Source organism: Tiliqua scincoides, chromosome 3, assembly GCF_035046505.1.
Source record: "Tiliqua scincoides isolate rTilSci1 chromosome 3, rTilSci1.hap2, whole genome shotgun sequence".
Lineage (NCBI taxonomy): Eukaryota > Metazoa > Chordata > Lepidosauria > Squamata > Scincidae > Tiliqua > Tiliqua scincoides.
The window spans coordinates 69,771,508-69,797,919 of NC_089823.1; the positions used below are offsets into that span (position 1 = coordinate 69,771,508).

The 26,412-nt window shown below is 42.3% G+C and overlaps 1 protein-coding gene across 2 annotated transcripts in view; it reads right to left on the reverse strand.

Moving 5' to 3' along the window:
• The window catches only part of SYTL5 (synaptotagmin like 5), a 47,158-nt gene extending 23,305 nt beyond the window's left edge, over positions 1 to 23,853 (reverse strand). The window contains exons 1-7 of one of the 2 annotated variants that reach the window (XM_066621780.1): positions 23,735 to 23,853; positions 13,161 to 13,373; positions 6,845 to 6,960; positions 4,838 to 4,991; positions 4,489 to 4,491; positions 4,178 to 4,285; positions 67 to 223 (exon numbers count right to left, since the gene is read on the reverse strand). In XM_066621780.1, coding sequence (XP_066477877.1) covers positions 67 to 223; positions 4,178 to 4,285; positions 4,489 to 4,491; positions 4,838 to 4,991; positions 6,845 to 6,960; positions 13,161 to 13,373; positions 23,735 to 23,853 — 870 coding nt within the window. The remainder of the gene's footprint in view (positions 1 to 66; positions 224 to 4,177; positions 4,286 to 4,488; positions 4,492 to 4,837; positions 4,992 to 6,844; positions 6,961 to 13,160; positions 13,374 to 23,734) is intronic. The other variant, XM_066621782.1, reaches the window with a different exon arrangement.
• Positions 23,854 to 26,412: the final 2,559 nt, after the last annotated feature.

A 26,412-nucleotide genomic window follows, 5' to 3' on the forward strand; every position in this document is an offset into this window, starting at 1 on the left:
GTTTTTCACACCTCTCAAGATGGTAATGAAACCTAAAGGGCGCACAGCTATCACCAGCAGACTTACCCTGCCATAGCCTACAGTCATGCTCCTTGTGCTCAGTGCTGGTGACCTAGGATGGACTGGAGTAGAGGCACGGCTTCTGTTTTCAGCACCCGCTGTCCCTTTCAGGCTAGCAGGCATAGACTCGCGATCATTATTGTCTAGTGAAAGAGCACTTCCCCTAAGGAAACAATACAGAAATCCATTTTCTTAGTTCAGATAATGGTGTGTGGCAGCCAATACTGCTACACATGTCAACCTTCTTGTCACTTAGCAGACTCACAGCTCAATCCTATGGGATCTGTCTAGCAGAAGAATGCACGTTCTGCTGCAAATCATTGCTGTAAAAATGCCAGAAAGTACTTTGCGGCAAAGTGATCAGTAGTGTGCTATCCAGATGTTGGTGGAAAGGCCGGACCCTTCTCACCAACATCGCTATAGCTCCAGCTACCCACAGGAGCAGGTAAGCCACTGCAGGAGGTGGCAGGGGGAGGGAGGAATTGGGCAGGGAGAGGGTGGATCCAGTAGCAATGGCATACACCAGATCTTACCATCCATTTTTGCTGCCTCCCTGCTCCTTTCCTCCTCAGACTTGCGATAGATCCGAGGAAACTCATTGCAGGTTGGGAGGCTGATGCTGGGGTAAGGGAATTTAAATCCCCTTTCCCTAATGAACTTTCCCAATCTGCACTCCCCCCCTGCCCCCCACAAACACACTGGATACAACATGCCAGTGAGGGAGAGAGGACAGGACTGGGCTCCAAGTCATGGTCTCACAAAAAATGAAAAAGAGCTAACCAGTAACACTGCAATCTAACATACTACATAAACTCATTTTTTCTCTCCCTGCTTTCATGAAGTAGTAGTTCAATGGATTCTAACCTGTAATTTTTCCTGAGCAAAATTCTCCAGAGCCAATCAAGCATTTACTCTGTTGTTCAGCAAAGAGCTTGTACTTTCAGACATCACAAAACCGGCATCTGGGCCTCGTGAGATGACAAGGTCATTCTGCAATTGCTTGCAGAATTCTCTAGGGCCAATTACTATTCCAGGGACATCTGAGCTCTCACAGAGCTGTTCAGCTGCTCCAAACTTCTCCATCTGCCTGTGCTTTACCCAAAGGGAGATATGTTCCAATTTGCCCAATTTATCTCAAGCTGCTAAGTCCAATATTTGCCCAGCCTGGATTTTTCATGACATAGCAATACACAATTCTTCCAATTGTGCTTTCATTCAATAAAATGAATCTGTGCTCAACATCTGAAAAGCCAATCACTTTTTAATATTCAACAATTGGTCTTTTAAAGCTGGCATTGATACAGTAATTTCAATCTCATTTGCCAGAAAATAAAAAGAAAGACAATGGAAGATTTTTTTCACTCAGTTGACACTTTTACTTAAAACTCATCATCTCCCTGTCTAAGCAATCTTTCTGGGTTTTTGGCAATTCCATTCACAGTAGACATGATATCTGAATTACATCATTGCTTTGCTGATCCTGTCATATCATATCACATTTACTGCTTTAAAAAACCTATTTTTACAACAATGGAGACTTTCAGTAGGGAAAATGTGGAATGGAAAAATAATGTATTGGCAGCAATAGTACAGTATAGTAACAAGTTAGAGATGTTGGAACTTAAGTCACTCTAGTACCGTATAACTTGGGGTGTCACTCCATTAGATCAATTTTTAATTAGGAAATTAATTGCAGCACAATCCTAAGTAAAATTCCCCCATGGATGCAGCTGCCCCAATGGAGCACACACTGCATCCTATGGGGGAGGGCCAGTTGCAGAGTTGACCTCATGGGAAGGGAACTTTCATTACCTTACAGTGGAGCAAAACTCAGTTGCCCAAATGGGCCTCCTCAAATCTGTGCCAGCCATTTTGCTGGCACAGAAAGGAGGAGGGAAGAGGAGGGAGAATGGGGATAGGATCCTGGGGCATGTCAGTGCCCAGGTGCCGCCGCTCGCTCTCCCATTCTGCCTCCTGTCCTCCCCTCCCAGTCACTCCCAGCCCTCCCAAACACTTTTCCATCCCTACTCCTTCGTACCTCGTTCCTCCCACCACCTGTCCACTGCACTGGCTTACTTGTGCTCCTATAAGTAGCTGGCTGCAGCAGTGGACTGATGACACTGACCAGTAGGGAAGCTGCCCTCATTATGACCTGAGGCAGGTCTACAACATGCTGCCCCGCTCCAGCATGCTTCCCCTCCCCAGGATACTCACCAAGGCGTAACAGAGCTTGTGTGAAATTCCGCAACAGTCAAGAAGCCTTCTGAGGCTTCTCCTGCTGTTTTAACCAAGACTTCCGGTTTCCCAACAAAACTGGAAGTGCTGCTTAAAACAGCAGGGGAAGCCTCAGAAGGCTTCTTGCCTGCTGCTAAGCACCGCATGAAGCCTCGCCTGCCCGTAGAGCGGCTCAGACAGGCAGGTAGGGCAGTGTGGCAGCCAGCGGAACGTGCAGTGAGTACGCGGAAAGAGCAGCGCCTGGGGCCTTTGCTCCCCTGCCCCGCCCCAGGTCTGCCATTGACACTGACGCAGTTTGCAGCGGTTTCCAAAATGGCTGCCAGTAACGCACCATGTGTGCAGTCACATGACCTTTTACAGCAGCAGAACCTCTGTTCCACTGTCAGAAAGCTTAGCTGGGTTTGGGCACTAATTTGACATGCTTACAGGAATAAAAGAGAAAATTGTAAACCCCTTGATATTTATGGATCTTAAAGCAATTTTTTTTGTTTGATATGATTTAGGAAAACGACCTAGCTACACTACAGACCCAAATGCTGAGGTATAGCTTGCTTAAAGTTCACTTCTCTTATGCATTTACTCTGAAATCCAAAGGAACTAATGTAATGTCCTTTCAGCTATACCTAATATACCTATTAACACAATGTAATTTCCAAATACTGTCTCCTTGTCATTCTTCAACCCCTAACAGCAATCAAAACTGATTTTCCACAGAAATTTTTTTTAAGAAGTCTAGGAAAACTGCATATTTCCTTCCTTCTCTTTTTTTGAATCATATCCGGTTTTTTATAACAAGCTCAAAACTGTTCAAAAGCAGCCCCTACTTCACAGAGTTTTTTATGCATTTCAGAATCCTGGCAATGTGAGAGAAAACATTCATGTTGAATATGAAAGATATTTGCCAGTAGAAAGAACACCATTGCTAGGCAGCAAAATTGTTCTAATCATAACACCTTCTTAACAGAAAGACAAAATTCAAAAAGAGATGAATATAAATAAATAATTTTTTTGTGTGTTTTGTTTCTCCAGGAGGAATAATTATCCTTTCCAGCAGAATTCTGACTATGAGTCCATCCCGTCCCGTCCCCGTCCCCCCCCAAAAAAAGGCTTCCTGAAATTTGGGCTGGTTGTTCTGAATTCAGGTTAGATCTGTTAAATTGTTTTGTTTGTTGTTGTGTGTGTGTGTGTGTTTTTTTTTTTTAATCAGTGTGCACACCCCCACAACCTATATTTACTGAATTTTCAACACTCAATAAGCAGTCATCAGTCATGGATAGAAAAATGGTTTGCAATTTTTTGCAACCATTTGCAATGGTTTGCAAATGATTACAAAATTATGCAGGGGATGGACAGAGTGGATAGGGAGATGCTCTTTACACTCTCACATAACACCAGAACCAGGGAACATCCACTAAAATTGAGTGTTGGGAGAGCTAGGACAAAAGAAAATATTTCTTTACTCAGCGTGTGGTCGGTCTGTGGAACTCCTTGCCACAGGATGTGGTGATGGCGACTAGCCTGGACGCCTTTAAAAGGGGATTGGACAAGTTTCTGGAGGAAAAATCCATTACGGGGTACAAGCCATGATGTGTATGTGCAACCTCCTGATTTTAGAAATGGGTTATGTCAGAATGCCAGATGCAAGGGAGGGCACCAGGATGAGGTCTCTTGTTATCTGGTGTGCTCCCTGGGGCAGTTGGTGGGCTGCTATGAGATACAAGAAGCTGGACTAGATGGGCCTATGGCCTGATCCAGTGGGGCTGTTCTTATGTTCTTATAATTCTGACAAAGGGGCATAGTAAAGAATGCCATGATTTGCTTCAGTTTCTTAAATCAGTGAAGGCAGTAAGATCAAGGGCAGAGGTCATTCTGTTTCTCTTACCTGTCAGTACTGTGTATACTCTGAACATCAGCATCTGAGCTGATGCTTCTTCCATCCTCTGCTTTTACATTTGCAATGTCTCCTTTGACAACTCCCTTGAGGGCCTTCCTATTTGAACCAAGATTTAAAGGAGAACAACAGGGGATAAATAAGCAAATCATAGGCTTTAAAAATAAAGGCATTTGTATCCTGCCTTTCTGTTTTATTTCTAAAGCACTCAAGGTAGTGTACATCAAATACAAAATTTATAGAGACATCAATTATATATAAAATCACCATAAATAAGGCATGGGGCGGGGGAGATATATCACTTGCTGGCTAGGCCAGAGCTTGACCAAGAGAGTCTTCAAAGCATACTTACACTTCATTGAAGATGAAGTCAAGTAGATCTTCTAGGACAAGTAGCTTTGTTTGATTTTCAAATTGGCACTCCCCATACATCTCAGTTCTGACCAGATTGCGCCCCCCCCCCATGACTATTTAGGAAAAAGAGGAACTTCTGGCTGAAGACAAACCTCTAGTGCGCTTGTTTGTGTAAACAGCAAAACAGAAGCAGATGGCTTCTTTTCTCAGTCCAAAATTATCCAAGTTTAGGACTGACCAAAACGGAGGAAAAAAAGAAACACATTCTTTTACATTCTGAACACTGCAAAGGCTTACCCTATTTTCTTGGGCCCACTGAGGACTAATTTGGTCCCACTTGAAAAGGAAGAAAGTACATCCTGCTTTGATGTGCTTTGCTTTGATGTCTCTTCTCCACTCTCTGGTGAAGGAATTTTGGGTTTTCCTCCTTCCGTCAGGTCAGAAGAAGACTCTTAAAAGGAAGAGAGATTTGTGAAAAACAGTAAAAGGAATTAACAGACTACCCAGGTAGTTATCTTTGGAATCCAAATCCAACATGGTATTCATGGTACTAGGGCAGTGGTCCTCAAACTCTCAGGGAGTGTTTGAGAACTGTAAGTTCTTGCAGGGGTGGGTGCGGAGGAAGCGACACTATCCCGAGGATTGTGTCACTAAAGGGGCTGCAGGGACTGGGATGCACTCACCAGTCCCTGCAGCAGTGTCCTGGGCTCCCCAGCCTGCTAAAAGTGAAAGCACAGTGATCGCGCTTCGCCTCTGCAAAACTGGAAGTGGAGTGCAGTCACTGCACTTTCACTTTTAGCAGGCTGGGAAGCCCTGCGGAGGGTCGCGCAGGGCTCCCTGCACCCCTGGAAGGCTGCTTCAGGGACGGGTAAGTAAGTGCCAGTCCCTGCCCCCCTTAGCGACGCGATCCTGGGTATCGCGTCACTGCCTACCCCTGCACCCGCCCCTTAAGGGGGTAGAGGTCAGGGCCCTCAGACTGGGGCATCATGACGCCCCAGTTTGAAAAGCTCTGTACTAGGGTATTTGCATCCTGGACAACTGTGCCCCAGTCATTGGAATTCTCTGGAATTCATGTCTGGTTGTCTTGCATTCCACCATAACTGGACAACAAACGAGCTATAACAACAAACCCCATGTTATATAAGCTAAGCCTCTTATCCTAGTCCTAAACCTAGCTCCACCTTTGCGTTTTAAAAAGAAAAAGTACATTGAATATAAATATACATATATTAGGACACAATTGTCCAGTAGCAAAAACCTTGGGTGTACATGTCCAGGAATGCCAATGACTGGGATGAATTTGGCAGGGGCACAATTGTCCAGCAGGTGTGGTGCTCTCTGTACATTTTGATTTTGAACATTCATATCCCCACAATACAAATATTTTCAGGGTGACTTTCATATGAAATCAAATATAATAAAATCAAAAGAGCACTTAAAAATATATAACAGCAAACAGCAGAATAAAGTAGCACAAATAGCATTAAACTGTTACATTCTAAACTATTGGGCTGAGACCTATAATTATAGTCCAGTGCCCAGTTACATGTTATGACTGATTTCAAAGGTTCTTTCAACTGAACATAACAAATGTAGCCAATGGAAATGCCTTTAAAGAAGCAGCACATGAGCTGGAGGAACCAGCAGCATAACATACTTTGCATTCAGAAGATCTCTAGTTCAACTAGACAGGGTTAGAAAGGGCTAGATCAAGACCTCCTGATGTCTGAGGCAGAGTGCCAAGTGCTGCTCATCTAACCTGATGATGTGCCAACCTCGGCTCCTCTCACTCTCCAATGCTCTAGTTCAGCACTCTCCTCTCTTCCACATTTCCCTCTCTATCCCCCTCTGTCTTTTCTAATCCAACAACTAGAAGGAGAAAACGGGGCAATGGGGACAAATAGGTGGACAGAGATGGATAGGTCCCCACCACTCTGGTGCTCGAGGCAACTGCTTCAGTTGGCCTTATGGATGGTCCCTCCTTGGGTTAAGATAGACTCTTTCCTGAAACCCTAGAGAGTTGCTGCCAGTTGATGTAGGCAATATCGAGCTGCACTGACTACAGATCTGGCTCAGCACAAGGAAGTTTCATATGATTTATTATTGTATAGTACAAAATTGCTGAAGCAGGGGGGCACCATGAGTCCACTGGATAGAAGATCACAAAGCCAGACAGAAATATAATAATCTTTTTAAAAAGAAATTAGTATATGCAGTAGTAAGAACAGAACCAACACTTAGGAAAACAGTAAAGCTTTAGACTTATACAGGGTGAGCAAACAATTTTTTTCTTGTTATTGTTACCTGGGGTTTTACGTAGGATAGACTGCCTGACAACATCAGACCCAAGGAAGTTGGAGTGTTTGAAACGCTTTGCTCTCTCTTCAAAAAACCATTCACCTGTTACTATCCTAAGCTGCCTGCATGAGAAAAAGAAAAGGGGGGAGGGAAATTGAGCAAATGGACCAAGGAAATGTGAACTGGATCTCGGGTCACCATCCACCCAAGAAGCAAATATTTCTTTAGAAATATTTACACCTGAACCTGAAACTGCACCTATCTGTGCATGACAAAGTATTATTACTGTTTCCTACAGAAAAATGCTTTACTAAAAGGAGAGCAAAGATAACACGTTGGGGAAGGAAGGACTATCCTGATTTGACAGATACTATCCTATTAAAGGAGAGGGGAAAGATTCCGCACCTTTAGAAGTCAATACTCCCTATCTGTAAAACCTTATTCCTCAATTGTTTGTTTCATTTAAGGGACATTCTCAAAAGCTTCAACTCCAACCTATTCCAACAGGACAATTATGGAGCAACGTCTCTTCAGCGGTGGACCTCCCCAGCCCCACACCCAAGGCAAAGGTCTATGATGGCACCCCCCAAGCGAAAATCCATCCCCCCTACTCACCTGAGGCTCACCGAGTCTCACGTGACCCAGTGCTGACCCAGAAAACCGGAAGTACAGTTTCTAACCCCAACAGGAGCCTCAGAGAGGCTCCCATGGGGTCCAAGAGGCTCGCGTCTGGGGCATTTGCCCCACCTGACCTAATGGTAGGTCCGCAGCTGCCTCTTTAGTATAGGATTTTATTTATCTACTCAAGAACTTTTCCCGGAACAAGCCACATGTTTGACACATACAGTACCCAGGAGAGCTACAAGCACTCTTGTTTTTACACAAGATGGAGATGATACTAACTACACAGACTGCCTGAATGAAAGCCAAAGGATATGCAAAGAGTTCCAAGGATGCCAGATGTTCAAAAGTAAATACCATTCATTTCCTCAGTGTTTGAAGCTGGATCAAGATGGAACATTAATCATCTGCCAGTCAACATTTGTTAAAAACTCTTTTCAGTTCCACCATGGAGCAACTTTCTGAAACCTCAATTCCTCTTGATAACAAATATTTAAAGTAGACACCTGGCTAAGGTTTCCAAACAAGGAAACTTATCAGAACTATTAATCTCCAGGATGTTGATTGTCCTGGGAACCCAACAGGATTTGTAAGCCTACCATTAGCACAGCTAGGAGGAACGAGGCTGGGAATGCTGCTGTTCAATGCTGTGTATGTGATATTTTTCTGTCATAATTGCCCATTCTGCACAAGCAACTGCCAAGCAAACACTTTAATTGTGTAGCATTTTCTACCTTGTTGGTGACACCCTGGAAATTCTTGTCAGGATAGGGTTTGCTCTGTATGCAGTCAGTTCCTTATTTCAAGCTGTACAAGACACAGACTTAACTGAAGAACATGACATGTAGGCAAGCAGCACGCATGCTGCAGGAAAGAGACTAACCAATGTTAACCAAAAAAAGGAACTGTCCTGCTTCCTGTTAACATTTGGTTAGTCTGTTTCGTGTAGCACAGCAGGCTGCTTGCCTGCATGTTGTGTACTTCAGTTAAGCAAGAATGTTCCTCTGTTAATCAAGAAACACCCATGTTTCAATCACTGCATAAGACAAAGGTATTGAGTGCAGGGGGGCTGCTATTTATATAAGGTTCCCCCATATCCATGGTTGCTATATCCGTGAGGGGGGAATGGACCCCCTGCAGAAACAGAGGGAATGCCTGTACTGAGAACTACCTGGCTCTGACCTTTTAAAATCACCTGGATCACAAAAAAATCTTATAAAAGTTTGTGTAAACATTTTTGCAAAATTATATCTAGAGTGATCAGGATTTAGCGTGAAAAATCTCATGGAGCCATCATTCAGACCGAGGGAGCAGCAGGGAGGTTCCAGCCATAAGGCAGGGAAAAATTAATGCTTGCATTTGCATCCGAGCCGGGGGGGGGGGAGACAGGAGCAGGCTCTCTTGCCCATCTCCGATAGTAAGGAAGGAACCAATGATCACGGGGCAAAGGACGGGTGTTTTGATATTTTCTTTGGCTGAGGTATGACAGAAGAAGGAGCCAAAGGGGTTCTTGCCTTATGATTGGCTGCAGAAGCCCAGGAAGGGAAGGAGGTGGGAGCAGGCAATCTTGTCCATCTCTGAAAGATTCGATGGTCACTGGACAAAGGATGGGTGTCTGATATTTTCTTTGGCTGGGGGAGGGCAAAAGGAGGAGCCAAGGGTGTTCTTGCCTTATGATTGGGCCAGGAAGGGGGAGGGAGGTTTTTTCCCCTGGAAAACTGAGGGGAGAAGAAAGTGGGAGGCAGTTCCTAGCCATCAAAAAGAAACTCATGGTATGGCTCCAGCAGGTTCATTGAATGACCAGCTGCAGTGCGACTACTTCTGAGTAGAGCTGCCAAGGATTGGGTTGTCCTGGTCAGCCTTTCAGCTGCTGCACGTGACCCTCCTACATCTTGCCGCTTCTCTCCCCACTCTCACACAGTCCCTCTCACCACTTCCTGCCCTGTTTACAGATGGGACAGGGCAGCAGGGGAGTATTTAAAACAAATTCGCACACACCAGCAGCAGCTCTGTTTTTTTCCCCCAGTGGCTTTTTAAAGGGGGTGACTTAAGTCCTTTAGAGTTGCGAAAAGGCGACTCAGAGAGCACCCCCATTATGATTCATTTTCAAGCAGATTCGCAGGGGGCAGTGACTCAACTCGAGTCAAGCCGCACTGGATTTGCCCATCCCTAATCAAAACAATGCAGCAGTCCGAGAAAGAGGCTTTGCTGGCATAAACCGCTTTGCCCTTCCTCCCTTCACTGTGGCTCTTTGAACAGAAATGTGAAGATAAATGCTGCTGTGAACAACTATTAGCATTACAGAGATAAAAGCACATAAAACCACTACGCCTCTCTCATCAACATGGTAGCTGGGATTTGCTCAGAGAAATATCAGGCAGCCTGCAATGCACATGATAAAGCCCTGGACTAATGAAGCATTTCATCATCTGAGAAAGAAAATTCGTATGCATGAAGGTGCTGAATGTCACTTAAGGGATCCATTCCCACAAAGAGATTAACACTGCAGAAAAAGAAACTCTGCAAACCATTGAGTGGTATCATGCATGACCGGTGTTGCTCTCCAAGTCATCATTACTCATTTCCAATTGCTGCCCAAGTTCAAGCATACATTTTGCATTCTTATTGAGTGAGGCCAATATGGAAGACTTAAAGCATAATCCTATGCATATCTACTCAGAAGGAAGTCCAGTGTTCAGTGGGGCTTATTCCCTGTTAAGTATATATAGGATTGCAAAAGAGCAGCGCTGCCCCACTGGCAGAACTAGCACTCTGCCAGTGTAAACTGACTTACAGTAGTTGCAAAACATACTCCAGCAGTGCACAAAGTTGTGTGCTGCCGGAACACTGGTGGGGAGGCCAGAGCATCCTCCTGTATGCTGGTGGACCCACAAGGACCTGCTGACACAGGTAGGACAGAAGGTGGGATGGGGTCAGCAGAATGGGGTGGCGACAGGGAGGAGGGTGAATCAGGTCCAGGAAGGGGGCACATTCGGCAGCAGAAGGCCCATTCAGACTTCCAGGACCCAATCCTTCAACCTGGGCCCAAGCAGACTTGCGCCAGTGATTTTGCTGGTGCAGATCCAAGTAGGCCAAGCCAGGCCTTGTTTCCAGGGCCTAGGAGAGGGGGGTAAAGGGGGTAATTTGTACCCAGGCCCAGGGTCAAAAAGGGGGCCCAGGAGCCAGGGGCCCAGAAATTTCCAGGGATCTATCTACTCAGATTTGTTGCTGGGGACACTAACACGAGCGTGCAGCTGCAGCTACTGCAGCTACTGGCAAGCCATATATCTTGGGCCGAGGAATGCATACGTGACATTTAGTTTTTTCTTTGCATTCCACAGAAGAGCGTTTATGAAAACTGAGAAAAGAGGGTTCCTTACTAAAAACAAAACAAAACCCAGTAACAGCAGATAATTGTCCCAAGAAAGGCAGCTTGCTCAGCACTATGCACAATGCACAGCTGCAGAGAAGTGTTGAGTGATGAATGAGTCTTCAGACATGTACTGGAAGGCCATCATATCCGTGGATCCCACATCCATGGATTCAGATACCTGCAGATCGGATCTGCAGGGGGCCCCCCATGCACACCCCCTCCGGAAGCAAGGGGAGCCCCCATAACCTCCAGATGGTGTGGGGGCACGCGTTCACCCATATCCACAATTTCAGGTAACCGCACAGGGTTCCAGAATGGAACCCTCACAGATATGGGAACACGCCAGTATTCAGTTCATGCAGGGTAGGGATGAAACCTAATGGGTCTGACCCGATTCCCACACAAACAAAGAGGGTACTGTCGAACATGTCCCAGAATCTTCTGCAGGTATGAGAAAGATGTTTGCAGGTTCCACAGAACACAAGTGATCCAGAAAGGCTTCTGTGAATGTAACAATCATGTTTGAAAAACCACTGTCAAGAGTGCCAGGCATCTAAAACTGGAAGTTTTAACACCATGTCTTTCCCTCTAAGTTTCTTAATTGCTGCCAGATTTAAATAATTATGCAGGATCCTGACTTCGTTCCCAAGTGGCATGGGATCCAGTCTACTTGGATTTGTGCCACCTTTTGAGTAGACTCAACCAAGTAGACCCATTGGGGCCAGTGCTGCATGACACGGGGTAAGGGGAGAGTTTTCCCCTTGCCTCGGGTTGCGCCAGTTCTGTCCCCAAACTTGCGCTGGATGCAATGCAGACCCGCTGGCCTGCCTGCTTCAGCATAGGATTGTGCCCTTACTTATCTTACAAGGTTGTAGTAAGAACAACACTGATAGCGTTTCCTAAGTGTGCAGCTCTGTTGACATGCATTATACAAGTACTAAGTACTAATTAACGTAACAGTGCTACTATATTACTTTAAAACCCCACTTTAAAAAGCAACCTTTATTCCAACCTTTATTCCTAGCTAAAAATGAACTCTGTACTAAAAGTGGGAAAGCTTTATAAAAGGATGAGCACACATTTTTGTTGTGAATTAAGAGTTCTCATTTTACATCTCTTTCGCCTGCCAAGTGGAGCACTTAGTATTGTCTCTTGCTTTCTATTAAGAGATGCTTGGAAGCTTTTCACTGTTTTTACATCTGATTCCCTACCTACACTGCTTGAAAAACTGCTTCATTATATAATTTTGCTTCTGCATGCTTTGAAATTCAGGAGACTATTTCCCTGATACCTGCTCAACATGCAACTTTAATATTATTCAAAATACACAGGAGAGATTGATATGCTCTGGATTTATTTTGACCTTTTCATGCTTTTAGACACTGGTCACTTTGATCATTGCGCTGTTGTACAAATGTAACTTTTATATGTTGCAAAGTCAGGCTGAACAAACAGCTAAAATATATATATATTGGTGCAGCCCAAAACAGCACCTGGTACATCATACTTATCAAAAATTCTACCTAGAGTCCCTAGAGAAATGAAAATGTCAGCATTTGCAAGCACCCCTCTTGATCAAGTGCAAAGGACAACATCTCTATAAAGCAGGGTAGATAGCAAATATTCATTTGCTTCAGCCAAGGTATTTCCAACAGCAATGAAGATACAGTAGTTCTTGGGGGAATCATAGAATTTGGGACTCTCACTTTTAATTCATTGTCCATTGAAAAGGTGTCAGTGACTGTACCAGTAATGTAGTAATTTAGGGCGCAATCCTAACCAACTTTCCAGCACTGACATAGCTGTGCCAATGTGGCGTGCACCACATCCTGCAGTGGGGGAGGTAGTCAAGGGGATCCCATCAAGATAAAAGCATGCTTGTTACCTTACCTTGGGGCTGCATTGTGGCTAGGTCAGTGCTGGAAAATTGGTTAGGATTGCACCCTTAGTAATGTAGACCTAGATTAAGAGTGGACAAGACCTGATACCACAAGACAGTGCCGAGATCAAGCTCTGAAATGTACTTTAATAATGTTTGAGCTGTGCAAGCCACATAACCATTAAAAATGTACTCCCCTTAGGAGGATGGCAGAAGAAAGCGACCCTAAAGAATAGGCTGATCTCATGCTAAAATAAGAGTAACAAAGGCAGATGAGAAGGCTGGTGAGAGAGAAAATAATATATCATTATTCCTACAAAGGGAGAAACCCATAACAATTACTACTACTACTACTACTACTACCACCACCACCCAACTCCTCTTCTTTGCAGGTATATCAGCTGACAACATATCATCGCAATAAATCAGAAATCTGAATATGAACTTACGCTATCTTGGCACACACCGTGCATTTCCATTTGCCATCAATTCCAACAATACGACATTTGTTGCAAACTCGGAGTTTACACGCTTGGCACAAGTCACCTCTATCAAAGATTAAGCCCAAGCTTTTCTGACAGCGAATGCAGATCCTGCTGTTGTCCTGATGGTGATGCCGCCCACCTTTCCGTTTCACTTCTAATAACTCATTCTTCAATTTCCTGAAAGTAGGGGGTGGGCGAGAAAAAAGTTGTTTAACAAAAACCGGCTTAAAGTAGATATATTTACCTCTTCATAAAACTTATGGGCTTGTTCACACATGTATGACAACCACTAAATGAGAGAGATACAAATGCTGGCTTGCAGGTGTGGAGGAGCATCAAGATCAAACTACCACAGGAAAGAACTTTTATTCTGTTTACTTCATATCACTTTAAGCAGAATGCTTTTCAATGAATTCACATATTTAGCAGCAAATTCAGTGGGGAAGAGTATCACATTCAACAAAATAAAACTGCATTGGCTCAAGTATTCTTGTTAAGTTACTATGGCACCCTAAAATGCAATATAAATAGTAGTAGAGCAAACCATTTCTGAGAGCAACTTTACTCTTTCTGCTGTTCTGAAATCAAACCTCCTAAAACAATTTGAGCAACATTAGCTGTTAATAATACAAATAACTGAATCAGTGGGGGGGGGGGAGATGACTGAAGTGTAGCTGTTTCCTTACTTTAGAAAGGAAAGCATAAAAAGGACACTGAAACTACAAACAAAAGAGCTCTTACACTCCGCTATGGAAAGTAAAGCCACAACCAATTTGTCCCGCTTCCTCAGTTCTTATGTGCACAGATTTATTATGAGAGAAAGAAACTGGATCACACCTTGCTTTCCAATATGGATGTTGAACCACTTTTCTCAACTTCTGACAGATGAATTGGCTAGCCTCATACAATCTCTCATCTCTTAGCCTCATTTTTCCCAACATAATTACTACAGAATTGTTGTGGGAGAACAACTATGGTGGCAGACATATTAAGCTGTGGATGAAGAATATAATTGCCCCCCCCCTTGACAGAGTTTCTTTTATGCACCTCACCAAGATAATGAGTCCTTTACTCATTATCATTACAGCATTATCCTAAACAATTCTGTCTGTATATATATTGAAATAATCCTATATTTCTTGCAAGGCCACAAAACATTGCAGAAGATTCTAATCTTTGAACATTGCCAGTAATCAGTGCATTTTTTCTAGATAATGGCTGCATTCTGATTATTTTTCAAACTATGACTTGGAGAATTGAGAATGCCAAATGCTCTGTCCTCCCCTTGTATGTATCTTCATATATAATTCCTATCAGATTGGGGGGGGTGGCAACTACCCCAGGCCTCACACAGGACAGGGGGGTCTCACACACACACACACACAGCATTCCAAAGAACAAAAGGAAGGGAGGTTTCAAAGGAACAGTCACCCCTAGACCCCAACAAGTCTTAAAGTAATCCTACTTCCTGGTCTAAGCAACGAAGATTGCCACTCTGTCTGAACAAGCCTTTCAAAGCAGGGCATAGTGGAAAACAATGGATGGCTTAGAGCAGAAAGTAACATACACCTGTATTTTGTGAAAAGTTTATCTTCTTCTATCTATCTTCTCCCTTGTTCTTTTATGCCATGTTTTTGAGATTATAAGCCTGGAGGCAGCACTTTAGTTTCCTGTTTTTGAACAGCACCTAGCCATATTACTAGCTCTGATAAATAATATATTTTTAACACATAAACCTGCTCCAGTACATACACTTGGCCTTCCCCTCAAAAACAATAGCAACCCTATGGGACTACTAGGATCTCCATCAGCTATTTAGCTGGCAGAAATTCAAGCACCCCATTTAAGGCTTCCAGGTCTGGGAGTGAGGATAGGATATAGTGGAGGAAGCCTCTGCCAATCCCACTCCCTGCCAGGCCTGATCCACCCCCGGTTCCACCCTCCCCTGCCAAATGCCCCCTCCCACCTCCAAACCACCCTCCTGCTGCCCCTATGCTGCCTGGCATGACCTTATCTGCACTGTCCAGTGGAAGGTCTAGATGCAGCGTCAGCAGAACATCGCAGGCCACCCTGCTGGACCTGCGTGCTCACTAAGTGTGCAAATGTGCCTTATGGCATATTAGTTACACCCTCTGCTGGTGCAGGATCTGCCTATGCCAGAGAATAATGTAGTTTGGATTGCACTCTCAGAGACTCACTACATGTGAGATTTGAAAAGGAAATATGTGCTAAGAGAGATATTGATATCCTCAGCAAATGGGAAACTGCTCTGTATTGTCTACAAAAAACACACTTCAGCAGAGATTCTCAAATAATGTTTAGAAGTTATGGGTTTTGGAAGCACTCATAATTGAAGAAAGAAAGGTATACTTCAACAATACAAAAGATAAAAGAAAATGGAGCAGAAAAAGGGGAAAGCAGGGTGAAAGAATTCCCACAACCTCCATGATTGAAAAAGACAGGGTTACAAACAATTAAATTAAGCCAGAGTTTGAAATGGTAGCTCCAAGTGATAAAATATCAATGGTCTCATTTTACACTGGCCTCATTTTAATTCAAGCCTTCAGGCATAATTCAAAAATTAAATGCATTATATTACATGAAGTCCTTCATTATTAAATGTAAGGTTTATACCGGGGTGCTCAAACTTTCAACTTTAGGGATGCTGCACCTGCTGAAATTCTCTCTTCTATACACTTGTTAAAGGTCCAGCATCCCTAAAGTTGAAAGTTTGAGCACCCCTGGTTTATACTGTAAATGAAGTCCTGTTTAAAAGAAAGACTCTTTTTTGTGTACTCAAGAAAATTAAAAGAACAATCAGCACTTTAAAACTCCTCCTTTGATTCAAATGAAGTTGCAGTGCCCACATACAATTCCAGTTCTGCAATTCCACATACAATTCCACATACAGTTCTGCAATTCCAGTCCTCAGCCACTTTGATACAGTTAAATGAAACTGAAGCTTTCTGTTGTCTCTCCTTCTGGAAACGATCAGAATAAACTAGAACTGATGGAAGCCTCCAGCAAGACAGGAGATAGTCCTGGACAGGTGCAGATGGTATACTGCGTAGTCTAGCCAACTATGATCAGGCAATCTAAATTACCAATGGACGCATAGGCTTCTGTCCCTTTGTATGGACATGCCACCCCCTTTCAGTCTGGGAACTAGTAGTCATTAATGTTATCTTTGTACTGACTTAACACTAACTACAGGGCCTCTTGCATTATCCATGGGAGTTCAGTTCCAGGCAAAAGGATAAGGAATTTCCTAATAAGGGATAAGGAAACCTGTGAATAATGAAATCCATGGCTTTCAGGGCCCTGTAATCCTTAGGAGGCAAGGGGAGCTGTGTAAGAAGAGATGGAAAAAAGTCACTGCAAAAGGAAACAGGAATATGTGAGCTTGCAAGATGTTCCTGATCATTTTAACCATGGTTAGGTGATCAGCAGCACTAGTCTGTAAGGAACCTCTTTTAATAGTACAATCTTGCAGCAGGATGCAAGAAGCCAGAGAGCTTTCTTTCACAGCAGCATATAAGGCTTTCACTAACACAAAAGGCTGTTAATGACAATAGTATTAATGCCGTATTCCAAACTGGCTTTTGCTTTCACAACTTTCCTGGAAAAATTTCACAAGCTTCATGCATATGGCCGCCAAAAGTTCTAAAATACAGGGACTTCCACATTATCTTGTAATATTGACATGCTTTTTAATAAACGATGTTTACTTTTGAAATTTCTCCAGCCTGCTTTACTTAGTCAAGAGTAGAGAGCTATTTCCTCATACTTTCCTTATTCCTCATGGCTAACTTTTTAGGGTCTTGTGTGTAGGGGCAGGGAAGCTGCAATTGGCCAGGCCAGTTGGTTTCCCACATGCTCCAGAAGCAACCAGCAGAGGGCCAAAGCTAGCATTCAAGGTGCTTGCTGAGGGCCAGAAGTGACATCATTAAGTAAGAAGTGATGTCATTAAGTAGATGATAGACAGAAATAAGCACTTTGTTGTTACATAGAAACTCATTAGCTCCAAATGACAGAAGAGGAAGTGTGCAAATCTTGTTCATATTTTCAAGATATGAGATAGCCCAATTAATATGCTGGGAGAATCATAATGGGAGCTGGATAAATTGCTTCTGGGGGCCGCATCTGGCCCACAAGTCTTATGTTTGACACCTCTGGGCTACAACTATGCAGCACTGGGATATCATATCAGGCTTCATGGCTGGAACACATGCCATAAATTGATTATGTTACATTAAAAATGACCGTTTACTTTGGCTCAATTATCCTACATATGTCACACTGCAGCCTGGGTGGGCCTATAGCCTGGCTACTGTAATACTTCAGCATTCAAAAACAAACAAAAATGTTATTGTGAGTCCCCAGAAACAGTAAATGATCTTTCCATTTATTTTGCAAGGTAACCATCTTTGTTATTTATATACAGTTTCCCAACAAAAATAGCTATTTTTTATTAATAAATATGACTTTAGCAGAGTGTCTCACTTCTAATGGCCTTCATCGGTTTGCATTTACAGTAGTTCAGAGAGCAGCAATTAAATTCTGACTTGAAATAAAACAACGTTGTCTAACAGATACTTCCTCTAGAAACTGGAAATTCCAAAGACCAAGACTACTGCATAAGGCTCACTGCAGACACATAAGCATGGCTCCACTGTGACTAGTATAAAATCACTCTTATTCTGCTGTTCTCTTTTCCTCATTGGTTGAGTACTTTCTGCATGAAAATATGCTTTATAATTATTCTAACTCTGTTGAATCTGGGACATGCACCCGGCTGCCCAGAAGCCAGGAAATTGACACTTGGATTCATGTCCTGGGTAAGTAGCAATAGCAATTGGAATTGGTCACAATGGTGGCCTCTTAGGCTCTGAGCATTTATATAGCTAACCTACCATGAGTCATATCATTTGAAGGAACAATTAAATCAGTAATTATGCAGAATCTTCATGGATACCCCCTGAATACCAGGTGCTGGGACAAATTACAGGGGAAGCCATCACCTTCATGTCCTGCTTTAATCCCTTCTTAAAACCCATCTTTTACATGGTCTTTGGCTCAGCGCCTCAAACCTTCAACCCGACTGTAATTAAGCTTAAGTATGTGTAACTACAACAACCATGCTTCCCCTGCTTCTCCATCTCCCTTCCTTCCTTTGTTGTTTCCCTTGTGTCTAGACCAGGGGTGGTCAAACAGCAGCCTGTGAGCCACATGCAGCTCCTTGACATATAATGCGTCACAACAGTGCCATAGTATCGCTGTGTGGGGACTTACAGTGGATGGGACTACCGAGCTGCAAATTCTACACACATTTACCTGGAAGTAGGTGCCATTGAACTCAATGTGACTTACTTTTGAGTAGGCACACAGACTTGGGCTGTTAAAGAATTTATCCTCCCTGCAGAAAAACTGCTTGGCTCATTTGAATGAATCTACAGGAACTACCACTTTGAAAACGTTTCTTGAAATACACTTGCGCTCTGCTTATAACTCATTTTGGCCTGGATTGTGTGGGTTAATTTCTGAGAGGGATCAATAGGTGGATGGTTCTGTCTTTAGCTTGGTGGATCATAATGATGTGGAAATTTTCTACTTCCATTGCTACAACCCTGTGATACTATAAATAAACAGCGATTTCTGTATCACATAATTGGAAGATAAACACTGCAAGGCCATTCTGTAATTACAGAAGTGGCCCAGTGAACAGTCTGAAAAGTATCAGATGCGGATTCATTGCTGAGTCTGGCCTGTACCTGCCTCTCAGAAACTGACAAAGAATCCCAAATATGCATTTCCAATGCTCCTTGTTATAAATGTATATAAGAAAAACAATCATGCTCAACTTGTTACTTTACGAGTGCCTTCATTTATCATAAAACTAATGCAGACAGCTGTGTCAGATAAGAATTTCCTTCCATATCTCCTTTCAGTGTCTTGAAGTCTGAATCATTAAATGGCTGTGACAATGTGCTCTGATTTCAAAATGGAAAGAATTAAGTGTTCCAAGAGTAAAAGAGATGGAGAAGGCAAATGAGTCATCAGCCCTTAATTCACCATCCACTGAATCTCTAAGCAGCAACTGCCTAGCTGTGTCAAGCAATACTAAGAAAAGAGACAACTGCACATCAGTAGAACAAATTTGCTTTCAGCTCATTTATGTTTAGCACTAGCACTTATAGCTTTTTTTCAGAACCGGAAAAATCTTAAAAATCAGATGGAAATAAAAACAAGGACAACTAAGAAAACTATGAGATCACAACGTTAAATAGGTTTTACTTCAAATATCCCAGCACAATTAATTTTGTCGTGAATGTCCCAACATCCATTCCAATATGTTATGTTCAATGTAAATTGTTCTTTACAGTGCACTTTTATCAGTGCTTATTTCCAAGGATCCAAACCTGAAACACAGAATGGGGTCCTAAATGTGTATCTCAGTTTTCTCAGGGAGAAAGCAGTTCTATGCAGATCTATGTGAGGGGGGACAGTCCCTGATAACTTCCAGCATATTGTCAGCACAATCTCACATGTGGACAAACATTATGTGCAAACCCTGAGTTTTGGAGGGTTCCTGATTGTGCAAACAAGACCATATATGTACTGATCATGCCTGTAGAGTCTGTGCAGTCAGGGCTCTGAAAATGAATAGGTCAGAGACTGAGCCTGTCTTCCTCCGTGCGTGATTCAGCATTGGACTAAAATGTTACAAGCAGCCAACTAAGAAAAAACACAGAGGATGCCAAACAGGCAAGGCAAGGCTTAAATTTTGCTCAGCAAATGAGAACAAAAATAACAAAACAGGGCAAAAATATACTTTTAATTGTCAGGTACTAGATTCAAATATTCAAGAATTATCTTCATGCTGATGCCTGGATATATTTGTCTTGCCTTGAATAGAACCCAAAGTTCCTAACTTAAATTATTAGAGATTTAATAGTAAAGAATTAGTGTGGCTTCACCAGTGAGAATCACTGCCAAAATTATAGTTCAACTTCAGTCACTTAGGCTGCCCTCCTACACACACTTACTTCCATTGAACTCAATGGGATTGAATTCTGAGTAGACATACATAAGATTGCACTGTTGGCTGCAACAGTGAGCTCGGGGATGGCCAACCTTTCAACTTTAGGGCTCCTTTAACAATTGTGTAGAAGAGGGAATTTCAGCAGGTGCAGCTTGTCATCTGTGATATTGTCATCTGTGAGAAGCTTCTGCTGTCATAAAATGGCTACCAATGGAGTGCACTCTGTCAACAGCCATTTTGGGAACAGTGCCACAAGCAGCAGCAGCGCTCCACGTCTGTCATCAGTTCCTACTGTTCCTGCCAGACCAGGTAAAGTTGGGCTGGGGTGGGGGTAAAACTGGATGGAGAGGCTGCAGGGAAATAATTCCCCTTTCCCCTCTAAAGCCCCCCACCTCACTGGATATAGTGTGCTTGTTTTTGGTGCGATTATAGGGGGAGGAAGATAGGATTAGGCTCTTAATTATTTTATTACATTAATTAAATATTTTATCATATTTTATTTGTTAGCTGCCTTGAGTGCTCCTTTCTGGAGTGGAAAGGCGGGATAAAAATAAATAAATAAATTTGAATGACAAAAGCCTTTTAGACATAGTTTCTCGTCCCTGGGATCTATTATCAGACTTTCTATACAATCTGGAGGGCAGAGATTTAATGCATGTATTCAAACATGTTCTGCAGCTTGCAAATCCTATGGGTAGCACTGGCTCGCTTCCACAGTCTCCCCTTATCTCAGTGCTCTGATAATTCTAGTGCTTCTCCCTCCCTCCTACTGCCTGGGCCAGCAGAAACTAAAGAATTTGTACTTGTAGTTCTAGAAATAACCTCTTGAAAAAAGGCGCTTTCTTGTGACCCTGAAATGGCAGTTTCCTGTACAAGCACATCTTCATTTGCTCTCTGCAGGGCCTGGGCCAGCAGCTATGTGTTCTCTCTGCTTGTTCTCTCTTCAAAGTCCTTCTAACAGGCTTCAACAAATCTCACAACATCTGGAGAGCATGCATGGGCAGAAGGAAATACATATATTCAAGCATGATTTGCAATTTAACCTCAGTTTTTCTTTCTGGTGGTAATGGGCTAGGAGCCCAGGCCAAGCCCTCTAGACATGGATAAAAGTTCTCCTCCTCTATCCCCCAATATCTGGGTTCTGGTTACAGACCAATCCTAAGCAGAGTTAACTGCATCAAACCAAGTGAAATCAAAAGACTTAGATGTGTCTAATGTTGCACAGATGTAAACTGTTAATCAGCTGCAACCCTGCACATTGATTTTTAAGGCACCTACTGTGTGTTTCAAGTCAAGCATTTCCCATGTGTGCTGGTTAATTAGGTACAGTATATCCTCTTCTAGCTGAAAGATATTTATTTACTTTTCAGGGAGTATTCACTTTGTAGAGGAGTTGTGTGAAGCTTATTGCTTTGCTATTTCTATTTGGGCTGTTACTTTCTCTGTTTGAATACTAAACATCTTGCTATATTGCCAGTGGCAGTAATAGGAAATATGTTTATTTTATTTTGAACTTGTTCATTTTTAATCACACATTGTCAGTTTCACACCAGGCACCCCTTAAAGTAAGGAAGAGCTTTTACATGAGAGAGAGAATGTTAACTAGCCATTTGTTATTTTTCTCTATAAACCACTTTGTGAACTTCTCATTGAATAGCGGAATATAAATACTATTAATAAATACTATTAATAAATAAAATAATAATAATAATAATAATTTATATTGCAGAGGCATACTGTCCCTGCAGCAAAACATGCCATGGATGCCATGGGGAGGGGGCACCAGAGCATGCACTCCAACTGCTTCCCTGTCGGGAAGTAGTTGGAGTTCATGCACCCTCTCGGCAGCCGGTCAGGTGAAATCACCCTGCCGGCTGTTGAGCATGCACTCATGTACCAACTGCTTCCCAGTGGGCAAGCGCACTGATAACGCCATGACACTGCTTGATGTCATGACATTAAGCATTACCATGGGCGCTAGAAGCCCTGGGTATGCCACTGGCATACTGTTATATATTCACATCCCACTTTCCCAAGGAGTGAGAAATTTCAGGGGCACAGCATTATACAGACTCTGGTTTCCTTTGTGGGAGAGAGAGCATTGGTTGCTTATGGTGCCTTGTACTCAACCACTGAATTGCAGTACATAGCAAAACATGTCTTACAAATAACTGTAGCTTAGGGTTACCCCAGCTTACAGTTACCAACTATGGTAGAAACCCCACGCACACACCCAACAACTGTTCCCCTTTAAGTTGTGCAGCTGTGCAGTTCAAAGTTCTCCAAAGAGAGCTTGGAGTCAGGCATTTGCAAAAGTCCAGCAAAGATGTTTGATGTCACCAACATGGGTCCGGCAACACCAAGGATCTACTGCACAGCATGCGAAGGGGCACCCAAAATAAAATAATTAAATTAAGGCTGCTGTCCTAAACACACTTACAAGGGGGTAGGCCAAATGGTATGACTTACTTCTGAGAAAGCATAATTAGTCATTGCACAGTCAATGTCCTATTTTTCCTTAAAGCTGGGTTGCTTGCAGAATGGGAACATCTAATTTAAAATAGGAGAATATTCAATAAACTTCTCTATGTATGTATGTGTCTATGTAAACCTCTCTATGTTCTGTTTTATATTGTCGGCTTTTAGCTGTATTTTATCATTTTGCATATTATGTTTAGCTGGCCAGCTAGTATTCTACCATATAAGCAGTTGATCTAATATTGATAATCTTAACTCTAAATTCCACTTTCCAATTCCATAACAATATTTTATGTACGCTTGTCAAATTGCATTATGGTGGTTAATAAGCTAAACCCTTAACAAGCTAAAATGGAGCATAAAAATTAACCAACATCTCCGCATGAAAGTAAAAAAGACAATCCTCTTAGCCTACAGCATTTTTGATCTATGAGTCACCGGAGAACACATGTAGCAGTGAGATAGCGGTAATGTAAAATACTTTGTCTTAAGAAAAATAAGATCTGCATATGAATAAAGGGATGGGAAAAAAGGCAATAGGATGTCAAATGTTGAGTCAGTAGTTAATTTCAATACCATTTAATAAATCAAGCCATTAACAAAAGCTTACCTGCTACCTGTTCAGGTATTGCACCAATATGCTGCAGTCTCATCTGCTACTGCTCTCCTTTATTGATTATGTTGTGCTTATGTATTGATGTATTATTAAATACATTTATATCCCACCTTTCCACTTTCACAGAACTGTCCAAGGCAGCTTACATCATTTAAAATCAACGATGAACAACAGAAAAGCTACAAGTGGCAACAGATAATTAATCTCTGAAATGGGGTATGGTTGTTTCGATGCTAATGGACATTAATATAAAAAATAGTTTAACAAGAACAGAAAAAATAGGGAAAGGGCAGAAAGCAAATCAATCATAATAATTAGCAAAAACCACCTCAAATATCCAAAATCAAACTATTAGTCAGAAGTCTAAATATCCCCAAACTGCAAGGAACACTAAAAATTTACCTGATTCTCTTATCTTCAGTCTTTTTCAAGTATTCATCTCTCTTCAGTACCCCCAATATCATTTCTCGCTCATTTTCCAATAAAAACGATAAATTGATGATCTCCAAATTTTTAGACATATTTCAACTTAATATGTTTATAACATTCTTTTCCAGTTGTATGAAGAGAAGGAAGTGTGCTATAGAGCTCAAAGGCACATAATCGCAAAGGAGCAACAGACAAGATACCTCCACTTAGGGGAATTAACTTGTATGTTTAAGCTGGTGCCAAAAGAGCATGCTGTCATCACTAAAAGTCTCTGCTTTGTACTCCTTGGCAAATCTCATCATTTTATTGTCTTCTGAGTATTCATTCCAACTTTGCTGGAATTCCTGAACACGCTGCAAGTTTTCATTCATGAATTATCCTTGAGTTGATCATTCAGAGTAAGTAATGAAGTTTCCCCAAAGCTGGTTGTTTTGATTCTTGGTACCTGAAAATGGAAAAAAAAAATATGATGTGAATAGAGTATTCTTAAGCAGCGGAAGTCAAATGCTGGGACCTCAAGACCATAATGAACACCTAACTGCCAGCATACTATGACAATTCATCTCTCTCAGTCTGGCCTGCTAGCACATCAGCTTATGTTGAAGAGAAATAAACAACAGACTGAGCCAAGCCTTTCTTTCCCAAATCAAGGTATCTGCAGCTGATACCAGCTGGTACCAAAGTTAGACACAGCATATAAAGGAAGAGTCCAAAATATCAAAAGCCAACGCTCTCTATATGAAGAGTGTGGATAGAAGCATAGCAAAACTTCATCAAATGGCCAGATTCATTTTTAGAGCATCTATTCATACTAATCATTACATTCATAAAGTTGACACACAAGGGTGTCAGGCATAAGGCCCACGGGCTGGATATTGCCTGCAGAAGCTCTTTGTCTGGCCCATGTGATGACTGGATCTCCCAGCGCCACCCTTTAAGCAATACTGCTTCTGACAAGACTCTGGGAGGAAGAACTGGAAGGAGGCCTCAGCAGGCAAGGATAATAAGGGGGCAAGAGCAGACCAAGAGCGGGAGGGATACGATTGGGCTGCAAATACAAGTTTCTTGGGATATAAGCTGGGATTCTCCAAGATCAGAATGGACAATAGAAGAACAGTCTCAGTTCTGGTCAACAGAAGTCGTAAATAAGATGATTGAGAACGATTTGGGTAAGACCAGCACTGAAAGAAGGTTTTACTTTGTTCTGAAGTCTGTCTCTGCTATGGTTCCAGTTTTTGCTGTTTGCAACAGCAGCGCAGTGAATGTCTTGCATAAAAGTGCAGTCATTTTAGTTTGACTTATCTTCAGATTAATAGAACAATGCCAAGAATAGCCTGTGGAGGAGTGAAGAATCAGGATAATACTTGAGCTACAACTCCTCCTCATCAAAAACTCCAACTGGTCAACTTTGTGGCTACATGCTAAGCAATATTTTAAGTTTTTATTGCAGAAAACATGCAGTTTTGTTAAAATTCTACTCATTGAGAAACCAGAAGTAAAACAAAACAACCATCACTAAACTTACAAAAAGAGACCATTTAAAAAAGACATCCTAACACAGCCCTGTTTCTAACCCATCTTTTCAGGATTGCAGTGAATGTCCACCTATTGATCCCTCTCGGGATTGCAGAAAAAAGAGCAGCTAGTGGGTTGTGTTTTTGGTAATGGTAATAATTGTACCAATGGCATATTAAATACATAGGCCTTACCGTGTCCAGAGCCGGAGCTCTTCTTCTGTCACCTTGCAGAGCACAGGTACAACTACAGTGGGCTCTATACAGAAACTAGAAAAACCAGCTGTTCTTCCGTCAGCAATCTGTTTGAGCAGCACGCACACCCAGCAGCGTGATGCGACGTTTACCCACAGGCAGCCAGTTATCAAAAGAACCAGGAAATACTTGAAGCACCAACAAGGGAGTTGCCAAAGGAGGGGAAGCCTCCCCTCCTTTGTAAGTACTATAATCTTGGGCAAACAACCAAGTGAAAAGGTGAAGAGCCAGCCTTTCCAGAAGAATTACTAATTACCAGCTACAATGACTAATCACCCTAGCCAACTAGCCTGCAGGAAGAGTTCTTGGTAAAGATAAGGAGTGGGTAGGTCTGCATGGCAATGTCATCAAAAGGTACTGTACTACATTAGTTCCGCACAGGTGAATATTTTGAATGAAATGTTTATTTAAATGTTATGAGTGGATTGCCTGCAAGCCCAAGCATCTTTACTCAAAAGAAAATCCCAAGGAGCTTGGTGGGGTTTACCTTCTTGTAAGTATGTTTAGAACTATACTATTTAAAAAAAAAAAAAAGCATGCAAGACAGCATGCACAGACAGCATAAAAAAACACTGATGTCATGAGGTCAGAGTACCATTTTATTATGATTGGACAAGGCACCGAAAACAAGCTCACCTAACAACGGCCTCCTGTTTTGTAATCTATATATTGCATGAACTCTCATGCATTCCAACTGGCTGCTACAACATTTCAATATACTAATTGACATACAACCAATACCGCCTTTATGCTATTAAGGAACATAACCCAAAATTTCTAATCATGCAGTCCACGTGTTTGCGCAACACAGAATCGTCATCTTAGCACTGTTGAGTGGGATGCAGAAATAATTGTGAAAATAATGGATTTCTGTTCAATTCT